Genomic DNA, 15,228 nt, shown 5'->3' with positions numbered 1-15,228 from the left:
ATTATAATACATATATGAAACTTTGCACAGTACTAGATTTATATAGTCATTCGAATTAAAAACGAGGCAATTCTAAAAGTCGGCTACGATACAACATGTCATAATAGATGCCCCTTTCTATATACAAGCGAGTATCTAAGAGTAAGTTAACAGAGTTGCCTCTTGGCACAATTTGTTATAATGATTACATTATTAGTATAACACTTATACATACTATATAGCAAACGAAGGAAAAATGGGGGAAATAATTCGTGTATAAGCGTATTTTGGCACAGTTGTACCTAGGGAATGGTGTATTCAACTTGCGTATCGCACTTACAATGTATTTTTGACACAGGTATCAAATCATTGATTTACAAATTTTTAGTATATAGTAATTGTAAAATACAAATCAAGTCTTTCTCTTATGTACCTAGTTAATAGAGTCGCACCAAGAAAAGTCTGCAGCGGATTTGATAGCCCACGCAGTGTACGTGTTATTTATACGTCATAATTTCATAGAAGTTTGACGTTTAAAATGACACTTGCACTGCGTGGGCTATCATAATCGCTGCAGACTTTTCACGGTCTGACTTTAGCCACGGACCTATTTATATGTTTTTTTTTTGTTATGAAACTATAGGTCTACTCTTATTGTCTCTAAAATATGTTCATAAACCATGTATGACTGTTTGTTTCTGAATAAATAAAAATTAAACATCATAGGTACTAAAAGTACCATAGGGTGGGGTGAAGCTAACGGGTAGTCCTCTACCCTCCTGGGTATAACGGTCCCATTTTATAGTTTTTAGAGCACCGTACAAAACTTTGTTCGTAAATAATTCGTATACGGTAGCCCATAGCAAAAATACGTAAATAATCTGTATAAAATTTCCTACAAAATAGATATACAGGGTGTCCCAAAAATAGCAAATAAAACTGACCTGGAGGTAGGACTCCCTAAGAGTACAAACAAACCAGCTTAACATGACCTCAGTAAAAGTTGCACGGTTTTCGCATTATTAATTTAGGTTTTAATTAATTTTGCTCTTTTTGTCATTGACGGTTGAGTGACGGTGCCGGTATTCACGTGGAAAGCCCTCAAAGTTAATTTGAGAGTTAACATTCACGAGGTATGCAGGCTGTTTTTTCATTTCATTTTTACTACTAGGCTGTCCTACCTCCAGCGTCAGTTTTACGTGATATTTTTGGGATACCCTGTATGTCTATTTTGTGGGAAGTTTTATACAGATTACATTACGTGACATCAAGATGGGGAGACCTTTTCAGTGATGTTTTGTATTAGTTTTAAGCAATACTGTAAGCGTCCTGAATAAATTTATTTTCTTCCGCTAATATACGTATACATTCCCTACAACTATGCAAAATTACACTTATAAGCGAATTATTTCCCCCGAATGGCAATTTTTGGTTTTCGTTTGGTGCGCTACTAGGTATAACCAAAGTCATTAAATAATATTTGAAGAATGAATAACTTTCGTCATTCACACAGTTAAACGACAATACCTATCTACCAATGGTCAATGGTCATTCCATAAACAAGTAATAAGCTTAGTGCTCACTACATACATGGATAAAATACCCATTTATAATAAGTTTTAAGCGAACTTTGCGAAAACTTATTGTGATAAGATTTAAGCTTAATAAGTAGGTATAAACTTATTAATAATACGTTTTACCATACCTCCCATGCAACTTATTATTTATTAAATAAGGAAACTGATCTATGGAGTGAGCACTCTAAGCTTATTTATCTCTCTATGCTAGTTCTCATGCACCTATACATATGTACTTATTGTATGTAGCGCTTCTGACAACGCCATTTCATGAGCTCACTGAGAGAGTTTACCTAATTAGATAGCGCTGAAATATAAGCGTTACGCCATCTAAAACAATGAATAATGATGAAAAACGCAGCTTTGTATGTAAATATAGTCTTATGCCTTTAGGGAAACGGTCGAAGAGATAGTTCAGAGCCGGTAAACGCTACCAATTTTTAGTATGTTTTTGGGCATGATATCGGGACCCCAAAACTGCCGGGAGACAGCGGCGCAGGCCATCTGCTTTAGCTTTAATGAAGCCATCTAAATGAGTCGCCTCGTTGCGAATACTGCACCACATGCCTACAAGTGTGGGGAGCGGCTCTGATCTGAACTGTTTCCATTAGGGAGGGCACTAATGGAGGTTACTTGTCTTTATAATTATTTACTAGTCTTTGTTATTATTGTTAGGTATGCTGCATTCAAATGGCACGATAGCCAATTCTTAAGGCATCTGTCGTGTTTAGGTAGATAGGTCAGGTATTCCTAGAGGAATTAATCCTTTATTCGGCTAGTGATTTATAACATTATAATTATTCGTATTATATATTGTATGAGCAGAACAAATTTGAGAGGATTATATGCATCTGATATAATAATATAATGATAATAAAATAATACATATATTTAAATGATTATTGTTAAAAGACTCCGGATTTTACAATAGTACTGAAATTACTGTCATAATATCTATCACATAAAAAGTCGGTGTAATTTATTAATACCTATTACAACACCACAATTTGATTTTCGACATTTAGGTTAACAAATACTTATCATTAAGTAACACGAGATTATCTACATACTCTACCTAGTTACTAGGTACCTGCTAGCATTAGTAACGTCTGTAATGGCTCCTCCACACTATGTCGATGATCGTGTCATCGTCTATAATCGGCAAGTTCATCGCGAGTGCAAGTTGCATCCACACGATCGCCTGCTGTAGTAGTTTGTTAAACGCTAAGCGTCAAGATGGACGTGGGGTGTGTTACTGCTGCAAGTGCTGCAACTATTTATTTAATAGTCAGTATGATACAAACATTATGTCAATGTAGTTCAACGAGAAGTTGTGAAAAAAGAATGGAGGAAAGAAACTGATCTACTAAGGGGCATATTCTTTAGAATCATTTTTATATTTTAAATCAACTGAATGCGAAACTGAGGCGAACTACGCAATTCGAGAAACTATTTTCCTCTCTATCGCACTTACGTATACTTTTTTTTTAGAGAAAGAATGGGGAATCTGCTTATGTTTTATTTAAAAATTTCATCAGGCAACAATTCCCATATTACAAATACCTTACAGACTAACATACCTACATATATATGTGTTTTATTTATAAACTTATTTAAAACTAAACACTATTTATGCGACATAACGACGTGGCTCCGTTGAATCGGCTGCTCTTGTGTGCGTGTTTAGTATTCGCACGCACGTGTGCAATGTCACTGTCGGACGGCGCGGCGACTGAATGATCGGCGATCGTGTGGGCACGTCAGCGCAACCACCCGGCGATTTCCTTTGCTGCGTGCCCAAAAAACCGACATGTCACGGGCCGCAGGCGATCATTGGCGATGATAGACGATGACTGGCGAGAGTGGCGAGTACTGCCGAGCATGCCCTCTACACTATCGTGGTCGCCCGTTAATCGTCTGCTGTAATCGCTAATCGCCGATAGTGTAGAGGAGCCATAAAAGTAGGTATCGTCAGGTGACAACCAAAACTTACTGATTACATAAAAATATATGACAAAAATCAACCTTGTTTTGTTACTAGTACAGTGCATTATGGCTCTAAATTTGTGGTAGTAATTACTGAATTTTAGTTGTCACCTGTCTGACGGTATGTCTCGACCTAATCCTGCAATACAGTCCGCGAAAGGTGCCAAATTCCATATAATCCGTTGCCAAAGCGCGAAGCTTGGCGATGGCCCCCCGATCAAAATAGTTTGTAGACACTAAACATGTTATGTTTACACAAAAAAATTAACTTTGAGCTCTGGGAATCATCTCTGCAAACAATACTCACTGAGACGACAATGACGAAAAAAACGGCGTAAAAACGCAGAATATTCACCAAGAGGCAGTCTCGCGCGGCAGTCGAGGGATGGGTCGTTCAGTGCGGGGTGTTCTGGCACTCGGCATCCCAGTCCTTGGGGATGAGCGTGTCGATGTACTGCAGGAAGTCGGTGTAGCGGCACGGCTCCTCGCAGAACGACAGTTTTAACTCCATTGGTACTTCTATCTTCGTATTGTTGCGATAAAACACCTGGTGAAGTGAAACCAACACTTTGTATATATTAAGACCGAATCAGCACACCAACAGGTCGGTCGGGAAGAAACTATAACAGACAGCAGCAGAAGAAACCAAGTGGGCGAGGTGTTAAAATAATCTAAACATGACATTACTGGTAAGAAAATAATTAAGTGTGTTATACCCTCGTTTTCCATAATGTCACTTGCACTAATTTCATTTGCCATAACGATAAAACGTCATAATTTAGTTTATCATAATTTCATATGCCATAAATCATATACCTACTTGGAAATCCCACGCACCTATTATACTTACTTTACTCTTTGCCATAAATGTTGTGTGCCATAATTTTGTCATTTGTCATAATTGCCATATAACGCAATTTCAAATGCAATAATGACACTTACCATAAACTTCAGTAGCCATAACTAGTATAAGTCATAATTATTTTTTTGCATTAATTGGCTACAAAACCGAATCAGCCAGAGAACCTCACTATCCACGTGGGCTTGTCTGACATACCCCTAGAGTGTTACATATTGCACTTCCCGCAGCGCCGAGCCGTAGAAAATACAGTGAGTTTTTAAAAAGCCTTTATGGAAAATTAATATACTTAGGGCAGTTAAAATTAGGGTAAATCAATGTTATGGCAAACGTTATATTATGACTATAACGTTTACACCTCATAAAACAAAGTCCCCTGCCTCGTCTGTCTGTTTATGTGTTTTTTTGTATGTTCGCGATAAACTCAAAAACTACTGAACGGATTTTCATGCGTATTTCACCTATCAATAAAGTGATTCTTGAGGAAAGTTTAGGTGTATAATTTGTCAACCCGTGCGAAGCCGGGGCGGGTCGCTAGTTAATATTATGAAATATAATTTGTATGGATATTGAAATTTTATGGAATATCAAAATTATGGTAAATGAGATTAGGCGGGTCCCCACATAACGAGCCGCCTCGCGAGGAAATTGCCGCGCGAGGCAGCTCGGTCTGTGTAAACGTGCCTCGGCCGCATTGCCTCAGGCGATGCACATCTCCACAGACCAAGCTGTGCGTATTAGAGCAAATGGAATTATGGACTTTATTAAATTATTATAAAGTGTGTAGATAATTCTAAGTAGGTTTGGCTAACCCAGTCCCATATTACTTTTTGCTTTATTTTATTTATTTATTTATATAGGGCTTCAGGATTGCATGGTTTCATTTCCACAATGGATTTGATTGGTGCTATCCATACACGTACGTAGGTACATACATGTACTTCAATAATGTAAATGAAATGAAATCCATCAAATCCATGGGAGTCACTTAAATCGAATGTTTATAATTAAGTATAGTCTGTCCCGCTTTTCTAGTATAGTAAATCTATGGCGAACGACTACGAAATGCAACCCATTATGGTTCTCAGTGTAGTCCAGCATTATATTGATTAACATTAGTGGAAGTGAATAGATTATTGACCTTGATGAAGAAGCCTTGATCGAGTTCCTCATGCAGCTCGAAGACGAGGCTGGCGCCGTACTCTGGCTCGAGGTCCTCGGTGTAGTTGAGTGCGCGCCACAGCGCCACCACGTTCACGTCGTGCCCCGAGTACACCAGCAGTGAACGCGGCGAGGGACCCTCGCCACTGTAGCTCACGCACTTTTCTAAGTTCTCCCGCATCTCACTCAACAGCGGACCTTCAAGGAAAATACAATATCAAGTGGATCATTTTGGCCACAACCCCAGACACTTTTTTACATAGGTTTACAACCGTTTTGCACAAACATTTAAAAAAAATATGCTCAAAGTCATATAGGGCTGGAGAAAACCTCAGCTTGTAATGCTCTATTATTTATAAATATGTATAAACAATTGAGTTAAACTAAGTAATTTACTACATATTCAAGATAATATGTAACCGTAATGAAGTTATTTCATACTGTATGATAACCTCAATGTAAAATGTAAACAAACTAAGATAAAGTTTAGTGATTAATGATTATGGTTGCTTACCTACTTTGAATCTCTGTAAAGTGTGGTTATGGGACAGCAGGGCCAGACTTTGCATGAATGCAGACCTCATTTGATTTGGGAAATAGTTTTTAGTCCACTCAGGAATCTTGAGCCCAGCCTCTTGCTGTGACAGGAAGGTGCTATACAGGAAATCAACTTCCAACACACTGTGCATATCTTGGGCTGTGTGATTGCTCAAGTATTCAAAAAGTTTAGTGTATTTTGCATCTTTATTAGATTTCTCAAGTAATTCTTCATACATAGCTTTCCAAACTTTGCAAGGTTTAGTACTAGCAACAATCTGAAAGAGACATAAATCATCAACTGTTAAAAATGAAGCAGATAATAGTGTGATGACGGGTGAATTAGAATCTCACTTACATTATCCAAGTGTGTTGGTAAGGAGTGAATGGGGATAGGTTGCCACAGCAGCTCGGGGTTCCAGATCTGTCGCTCTGCTGGAGGGTACAGGCCGGCCAGGAATGTAGCAGCACTCATCAGACACCTAGACTTGTCACTGCTTCGCACTTGCACATCCTTTTCATAGTATTCTTCATCAATAAAATTAGCATAATAACTGCGGTACTTTTTTCCCAACTCATACAATTGAAGTTTCCCAGTCTGCAAAAAGTATTTAACTAGTAGTCTAGCCAAGAATATCACTACTATTAGAGTTATGCTGCAATTTACTGATTTTAAGATTATAATATGTACATAATATAATTATGTGATGCTTACATTGGTAAGACCTCCCAAGCCTTCTGGCCATTGGTATGCTTTGAAAGGGTCAGTCTTATAACTTGTATTCGGGGTCCTAGCTCCATGGCGAAAAAACTGTAAAGTAACATCATTTATCAATCAAACATAACCATTTCAATAGGCAAACTATTTTTATACAATTGTGTATATGCGTAATTTTATAGTTATTAAATAAACATCTGAATAACACATATGAATTGATACATTAAGTTAAATAAGCTTGAGATGTATTAAATTGATACATTCCCAGATTTTTAATCAAAACCCTAGTGACAGACAGATTTCTTACCTAATAACATTTCAAATAGAATATGAATATATCTTACAATAATGACAAGTCGTAAAGTCCTCGACTCGTAGGGCAGCGTCTCGCTGAGCACGCAGTAGCCGAGCAGGCAGCTCATCACGGCCAGCCCCAGCACCACCACGGCCACCGTGGTCGACCGCTTCGGGATCTGATTGCACTTCGACCGGTCCACCTTCTGCGCGGAGGGTCGCCGCCAAGTATTCTCCTCATTGTCGTACTCCATTACGTAAACACTAATTATCAAGTTCGCGAACCACTAAGGTGATATTAATAAAAACATCAATAAGTTCATGAATTTATTAAGACCGTCTGTCCCGATCGAAGTAATTATCAGTCATTAAACCATAATTCTTTAAAAAAGCACTTTTTATTTCTTTATCTAACAATTATTATTTTATCTCAATTTAAACCAAGTTTTCGATAGTTATTTGGGTATTGCATCGCATTCTCATTGCTTTATTTGGTTTGCAAATTTGACAGATACTGTATTGATATTTTTTTTTATTTTATTTGTCCTTTCTGGACAGGCTAAGACCAAAAGCCATACTGCCTAGTCTTCGGTGAAATTAACTTTCATAAGTCATTTTAGTTGTAGACTTCCTTTTTTTTCCATAAGTCAAATCCAATAAATTATATGTCTTCAGTATATTTGTCTTCAATAGTATGTTTTAAATATATACATGGTCAAGCAAATCTTGTCGCGTTCGTTCGGAATAATTTATTTCGTCTATATCTTTGCTTGTTTATCGAGTTGCGCTGGTTGCCTCTCTTTCCACAGTGTATCAAACGAAAGTGATGCACGACGCAATGCAATAACAAACTACGAAGAGAGCTAGGGTGTCGGATATTACACTAAATTGATCCCTATCACTTGGAAATAAAGTTCAAAATCATTGTGGGAAATAAATTCGTTCTCCCGTAAAGGCTTAAACCCTAGGCCCCATTCGCACGGCAGCTTTTTCAACGCGCGTTAAAAAAGCGTTTGAATGACACAAATGGATAACCATGTATCTATTCACACGACAGCGGTGGCGCTTTTTATCAAGCGTTGTTGGATTTTCGACTTTCAGCCTTGATCGTTAAATTGAATTTAGAGTGCGGACAGATTCAAGCGCTTTTTTAACGCGCGTTGAAAAAGCTCTCGTACGAATGGGGGCTAAACCTGTTATACAAGTAATTTGCTAGCATACTACAGAGGGGCTACCGCGAAAACCGAAATTCGCAAATTGCGGGGATCTTACTCTTTTACTCCAATGAAGGCGTAATTAGAGTGACAGAGAAAAATGCCCGCAATTGACGATTTTCGGTATTGGCGGTAGCCCTACTGGTATGATAGCGCGGCATGATTTAAAATAAAATGTATGGATTGAATTTAGCACAAGAAATTTGAAATTAAAATCACTAATTAAATAAATGAATGAGTATGAATACGAGTTGAATTCTAATGTCGACTCCATAGCTCGCTAACGTCTTACCGAGCGATAAAAACTCCGATTCCTAAATATGAATCCAAATGATATTGTTAATTCAGCACCATATATTACGATTAGGGATGATAAATACATTACAAAAATTTATCACAATAACTCATTTTACACAAAAACTCTCACACGGTTGCAGTTTAAGATGAATTATTTAGATACATGTAAATTTTGAGTGAAAATCACCGAACGCCGCTTTTACTTTTTAATTTTTCATTTTTTCTAGTTACGACAGCCAAAATGGCAATGATAGTTCCATTCAGCCAAATAATTAAAAAAGTTTGTTGTTAAAATATCGTATTATTTAGCATTTTATTTAAATAATAACAAATAGATATCTACTTTATATCGTGTAATAATATTTTTTGGACGTAATAAATGTTTAGTGGCGAAATAACATTTTTTTTGCACCTTTCGAACTCTTTGGTGCCCACGTATAGATTTCGGTCAATGAGGTTGTCTATGTTGCTCTAAGAAATATAGATGGTCAAGCAAATCTTGTCAGTAGAAAAAAGCGCGATATTTAAATTTTCCATGAGACGATATCCCTTCGCGCCTACATTTTTCAAATTTGCCGCCTTTTTCTACTGACAAGATCTGCTTGACCAACTATATGTTATGGATTGATGACGTCACTGTTTGGAACGTTTCTGATTGGCGTTTCAGTAAAAATGGCCGATTGGAGAATTTTGCACTTTTATTTTATTGAATATATTAATAATCCTTCAGTTTATACTGAGATTGGGCCATTTTTTAGAATCATATTAACATATATGTTTCGTTGAAACCATTATTTCCATGATTCTTTGTTACTTGCAACAGGCCTATTGAAGATAAATACTATGTAGGTACTAGACATGTTTTTTATGAGCCAACTTTAACTTTTGAAGGTTTTGCTTAGAGTCTTACCTCCCAAATATGGATTATATTATAAATGAAGTCCAGTTTTCGAGTGAATTTTTTCAGGGCATTTGGCCTTGATTTAAACGTGTAAAAACGAAATATAACAAAAAATTGCGTTAGCACCCTTTTAAAACGTAGGTAATAGGAATATCGTAATGGGTAGGGTAGGGGCTAGTATAGTTGGTCAAGCAGATCTTGTCAGTAGAAAAAGGCGGCAAATTTGAAAAATGTAGGCGTGAAGGGATATCGTCTCATAGAAAATTTGAATATCGCGCCTTTTTCTACTGACAAGATTTGCTTGACCATCTATAGTAGGCTTGTAAGGGAATCCTCTTATATTGTAGAATAGTAGAAATAAAAAACACTGTTGTTAACTATAAAATAAATTTGTATTTATATTAATATTTATACAAAAGTTAAACATCAAATTAAAATAACATGTATTAGGTATATCATATCTAATAATATAAAATAGTACCTTTAGTTATAATGCCTTCTTGGCTCGACTACAATACGAAAATAAAATTATATTTTACATAATCCCAGGCCAGCCAGCCAAGGTTTTTTTTGCCAGGCTCCCATGAGCCATGATAAAATGCCGGGGCAACGCGAGGAAGATGATGATATAAAAAATTAAATTGTGCGTTTTATTCGGTTTTTTCCACACATAATCCTAGGAGTACTATACCTATGCTACCTATGCTGCAACGTCGGCGTGCATTCCCATACAAGTTGCAATCGGGGTGCAGTCCGTCTCAGTCCGTACCGGCCCTAGCGATACATGATTTACGTGATTTTAAATTGTATTATCAAGTCTCATTTTTCGATTATCAAATCACCGCCTAGGAGTATTCACTTCAAAAAGAATCAAGACAGGTACTCGTATCCTCGTATGTTACCAGTAATCCGATTACGGGACAAATTCCCGATTTTCCCCTAGGCCAAAACTAAATTTTTGCCCTGAGGTAAAACTAAACACTTAGTTAAGACTAATTTAGTAAAAAATAATAATAATATAATCCTTTGTTAAGATAATGCCTGAAAGTGTATATGATTGATATTTAAATAATGACCGCAACATGACTACAAGCAACCACCACCATATTAGCATGTTCTAGTTCTGCTCTAATTCTGCTTTGGTGCAGAGTCCTCAGCTGTAAACGGGTTGTAATTCTTTAGTCCAACAAGATCCATCGAAACTTCCCACAGTTTCTTAGCATATTCCTCGTTTAGAGCCTTTCTGGCTGGAGTTTTAACAACACAGTCACTGGAACGACAAAAGCACATATATATATTTTATGTTATAATCTCACGTATCGTAACTACAATGCAAATGGCAGGGGTCGGAAACCGGTATTTGCTCCATACAAAAATACCGGTATTATTACGTTCGTTTTCGATCTTTGGTTTATTATTTCATTTTTAGTGGGACAATCTAATAATACGAAGTTGTTACCTAAATACTTACATGATTCAGTCCTACGTACAAAGCATATAATAAATTCAAAATATTGGGCTATTTCGGGTTTTTATAAAAATACCGGTTCCGAGCCCTGGCAAATGGTATATAAAATGAAAGAGTTCATTTTGAGAATTTCAAATATATTTTTTTTATAATTTTAAAATACATAGGTTAGAAGTTATTTAAGAAAATAGCCAAAAAAACCGGGCAAGTGCGAGTCGGACTCGCGCACGAAGGGTTCCGTACCATAATGCAAAAAAAAAAACTAAAAAAAAGCAAAAAAAAAAACGGTCACCCATCCAAGTACTGACAACTCCCGACGTTGCTTAACTTTGGTCAAAAATCACGTTTGTTGTATGGGAGCCCCATTTAAATCTTTATTTTATTCTGTTTTTAGTATTTGTTGTTATAGCGGCAACAGAAATACATCATCTGTGAAAATTTCAACTGTCTAGCTATCACGGTTCGTGAGATACAGCCTGGTGACAGACGGACGGACGGACGGACGGACGGACGGACGGACGGACAGCGAAGTCTTAGTAATAGGGTCCCGTTTTACCCTTTGGGTACGGAACCCTAAAAATTACCATTCCCCCCCTTTATCTCCGAAACTACTGGGTCTAAAATTTTGAACAAAATACACAAAATAGTTCTTTATCTATAGATGACAGGAAAACCTATTAGAAATGTGCAGTCAAGCGTGAGTCGGACTTAATTATGGAACCCTTGAAACGCGAGTCCGACTCGCACTCCGCCGGTTTTTAGGGTTCCGTACCTCAAAAGCAAAAAACGGAACCCTTATAGGATCACTCGTGCGTCTGTCTGTCTGTCACAAGTCACAACCTATTTTCTTCGAAACTACTGCACCAATTAAGTTGAAATTTGGTGCACATATGTAAGTTTGTGACCTAAAGACGGACATGTAACTTAATGAAATGAATTATAAACATGGGGGCCCTTTTTTGGAGGGTAAATGAGAAGAAAAAATTACAGTGAATACCTATGCTCTGAACGTATTGCTCTTTGTGGGTCACATAGGTACAGTAGTAACACTTTTCAGCACATCTGAGGAAGACTGGGTACCTTGGCACGGCGCTCCCACCATTTTACGTTTTAACCTTATTACAAAGGAGGAAGTTGCAAATCAAAAGTGTAAACATATCTTTAATATCAACTGTATGTAAGTGTAAGTTAACAAGTAACTGTCAAGAGTACTACCTGTAGTATAAGCCAGTTTCATCTGCACATTTTTCATCAATAGAACAATATATGGTTGTTTGAGCACCAAGTTCTGGAGACTTAAGGAATGGCATAAACATTATGCCAATTAGTCGCCGGGCTCCCCAAAACAAGCTGTCATCCAAATGTCTACCCAATTCAGTTTTTATTACACCTGGATGCAAACTGTATGTATGTATACCATCAATGTTATGTTCCTGCAAAATAAACAGATTAAACTCTAATTAACACACCAGAATAAATACTTACCCCCTTATTCATAAACACACTTTACACACTACAAGCCTCAATTAGCTAATAATTGTTTGTCTTTAACTGTCATTTTGACTTATGTATTTGTAAGAAAGGGATAAAACTAGGGATGTACCGACTAGTCGCCGACTAATCGCCGACTAGTCGGCAAAAGTGACCGATTAGTTGGCACTTTATTAGTGAAAGAAAAACAGAAAAAGAGAAATGAACAAGCAATATTTACCATATGTTTTATGTCTATTTTACTAAAGTACCTATTCAGGGTGCATACGAAAACTTTTGTTCATATAATTGACCGTTTGATCGTTATCGTATGTTGGTGGGCTGGTGTTTTCCTCTACAGGTGGATCTCAACTGATTCTCGTGTAATTTCATATGCAAGTTCGATAGTTAAATAATTTTATTATTATTCAGTTTTTGTTTTTTTTTTAATGGTGGAGCCATGGGAAACTATCAATGTTATTGCAAAATTCAGAGACTTAGACAGCGCATGTTGCTCGTAAAGACGCTGACCACAGGGGATAGCTTCTTAACTGGCGTCTACATAAGGGAAATAGAGCCTTGGAAATACATCCTACAAGCTGTATTGATGGTCTGCTCAAGATAGCAAAATAAAAGAAAGACAGTAATTGAACGAGGATTCTTGTGATAGGTCTTTGAACCTGTAGAGAACACCTTTTAGCCAAGCTAATATAATGAATAGCGCAACCAAAGGAGCAAAACTATTGTTTTTCACTTGAACTTATACAAAACTAATGATCTGGCCGACTAGCCGACTAATCAGCCATTCGAGCACCGATTAGTCGGCTAGTCGGCCAAATCAATAGTCGGTACATCACTAGATAAAACATAATTTAACTAAGTCAGGCCTGTAAAGTTATATGAATAAGAGGGTTATTAATTACACATTTGACTAATAACTATATTGATTTACCTTCAATTTAGAAGCTAGTTCCTTCGAGAACAAAACATTAGCTAGCTTGCTTTGGGAATAAGCTTCTGCAGGGCTGTATGACCTATTTTTATAATTTAAGTCATCAAAGTTGATATCATATCCTAAAAAAAAAATCAAATAGATTGCAACATTAACAATCATGAACTTGAAATTCAATATAAAGTATTTTTCTTTTCAAGACACACCTGTCTTAGCTATACTTACTGGTGTGGGCTGCGGAGGAGACAGTTACAATCCTTGCTGGAGTACTGTTCCTTATGCGGGGCAGAAGGAGCATAGTCAACAAAAAGTGTGCCAAGTGGTTTGTCCCAAACTGCATTTCAAACCCATCTTCTGTGTAACTCTTAGGGCACATCATGACTCCGGCATTATTAACTAAGATCTTAATCTGTTGTTCAGTATCTAATATTGTTTGAGCACATTGTCGGACAGACTTCATGGAAGCTAAGTCACATTTTACAAGTACCAGCTTGCCTGTCTCTGCAACATGCTTGCATTTTTCCTCTATTTCAGCCTTGACAGCTGCTGCCTTTTCTAAATCACGACAGGCCATAATTACTCTTGCTCCTGGAATTAGAAACATTACATTTTTAATGGAATGGAAACCTAAAGAGTAACATGATTTGTAATTAAGGCTGGCATTGCCATCACTAAAGTAGCCATCGCCAGACAAAATGTTGGAAAACTTATAAGACCAGTAATTTCTTTTCCCCAAACATCATCATCATCATGAACATTACTTCCATTGCAATAATAAAAAAGTTTTTAGAGGGTTTCCTAACCAACCTAATTCCTTATCACTGAAGTGTCCTGGTTTTAACTGGACGCTTTTGAACACCAAGAACCCTGTCAGAACGAGAACTATGACAAATCCTGGCAAACTGGCCACCGTATTTGCGATAAACGATAACATACCTCTTTTATAAAAGTCTAAAGCAGTCTCTTTACCAATTCCGGAACTACATCCCGTAATTACAGCAGTCTTGCCGACCAACTTGGCTGTGCTCAAGCAGCGTCCACTAAAGAATGGCATTTTATTTTACTTAGCGCAGGATAATTTAACTGTAAAAAGAAACAACCATTTACAACACGATAATCAGTACACCTTATAAAACAAAGTCCCCCGCTGCTCTGTCTGTTTGTATGTACGTTCGCGATAAACTCAAAAACTACTGAACGGATTGTCATGCGGTTTTTACATATCAATAGAGTGATTCTTGAGGAAGGTTTAGGTGTATAATTTGTTAAGATTTTGAGTTACCCGTGCGAAGCCGGGGCGGGTCACTAGTGATAACTAAAACAAAATGTTTTTTGTACAAAAAACTATGTTTTTAAGCACAGACCGACAGAAGTAGGTACACTATTGTTGGTAAAATTGACTTCTTACGTACAGTATGTATAAACAAATAGAACTTCAGTAACACGCCACAGAACAAACTTAAGAAGTAGGTAAAAAGTTCTCTTAACGGTACCTTTCTCCTAACCACCTGTCAAATCAAGACAGTGTTGCCAACTCGGATTTTGAAAAAATCCTAGACTAATGTCTAGATTATGCAAAATTATGCCAAACTTTTTTTAAATATGCTAATGAAAATGCTAAAATGTCACTTGAAAATAGACACTTAAAATAATATGGTGTCTAAAAATATTCCAAATTTTCTATTTTTCTGTGGGATGATAATCCTTCGCGCCTACTTTTTTTTTTAATTTGTCCCTTTTGTTTACTAACGGAAATGGCTTGACAGACTATAGTTACGACGGTTACGAGTCTGCTGTTGTTTGGCAATATAGGCT

At 37.0% G+C, this 15,228-nt stretch overlaps 2 protein-coding genes across 3 annotated transcripts; both read right to left on the bottom strand.

The window, feature by feature from the left end:
• Window positions 1–2,642: 2,642 nt before the first annotated feature.
• On the bottom strand, window positions 2,643–7,622 carry LOC134805072 (lysosomal acid phosphatase-like). Of its 2 annotated transcripts, XM_063778357.1 has the most exons (6): window positions 7,162–7,620; window positions 6,815–6,910; window positions 6,458–6,697; window positions 6,077–6,377; window positions 5,543–5,760; window positions 3,850–4,089 (listed from the first exon to the last, which is right to left on the bottom strand). In XM_063778357.1, the coding sequence occupies exons 1-6, from the start codon at window positions 7,363–7,365 to the stop codon at window positions 3,937–3,939; spliced, it is 1,212 nt and encodes a 403-aa protein (XP_063634427.1). In that variant the 5' UTR covers window positions 7,366–7,620; the 3' UTR covers window positions 3,850–3,936. The 2 variants fall into 2 exon arrangements, with proteins under 2 accessions (XP_063634428.1, XP_063634427.1); XM_063778358.1 differs by lacking the exon at window positions 5,543–5,760 and having other exon boundaries at window positions 2,643–4,089; window positions 7,162–7,622.
• A 3,028-nt stretch (window positions 7,623–10,650) lies between these two features.
• On the bottom strand, window positions 10,651–14,890 carry LOC134805073 (retinol dehydrogenase 13-like). The gene is made up of 6 exons (XM_063778359.1): window positions 14,826–14,890; window positions 14,350–14,496; window positions 13,639–14,001; window positions 13,414–13,535; window positions 12,207–12,424; window positions 10,651–10,793 (listed from the first exon to the last, which is right to left on the bottom strand). Exons 2-6 carry the CDS (start codon window positions 14,465–14,467, stop codon window positions 10,652–10,654), a joined length of 963 nt encoding a protein of 320 aa, XP_063634429.1. The 5' UTR covers window positions 14,468–14,496; window positions 14,826–14,890; the 3' UTR covers window position 10,651.
• Between the last annotated feature and the right edge of the window lie 338 nt (window positions 14,891–15,228).

This window comes from Cydia splendana, chromosome Z (assembly GCF_910591565.1).
Source record: "Cydia splendana chromosome Z, ilCydSple1.2, whole genome shotgun sequence".
Lineage (NCBI taxonomy): Eukaryota > Metazoa > Arthropoda > Insecta > Lepidoptera > Tortricidae > Cydia > Cydia splendana.
The sequence above is the reverse complement of the archived record's forward strand: the minus strand, read 5'-3'. Positions and strand labels throughout refer to the sequence as shown.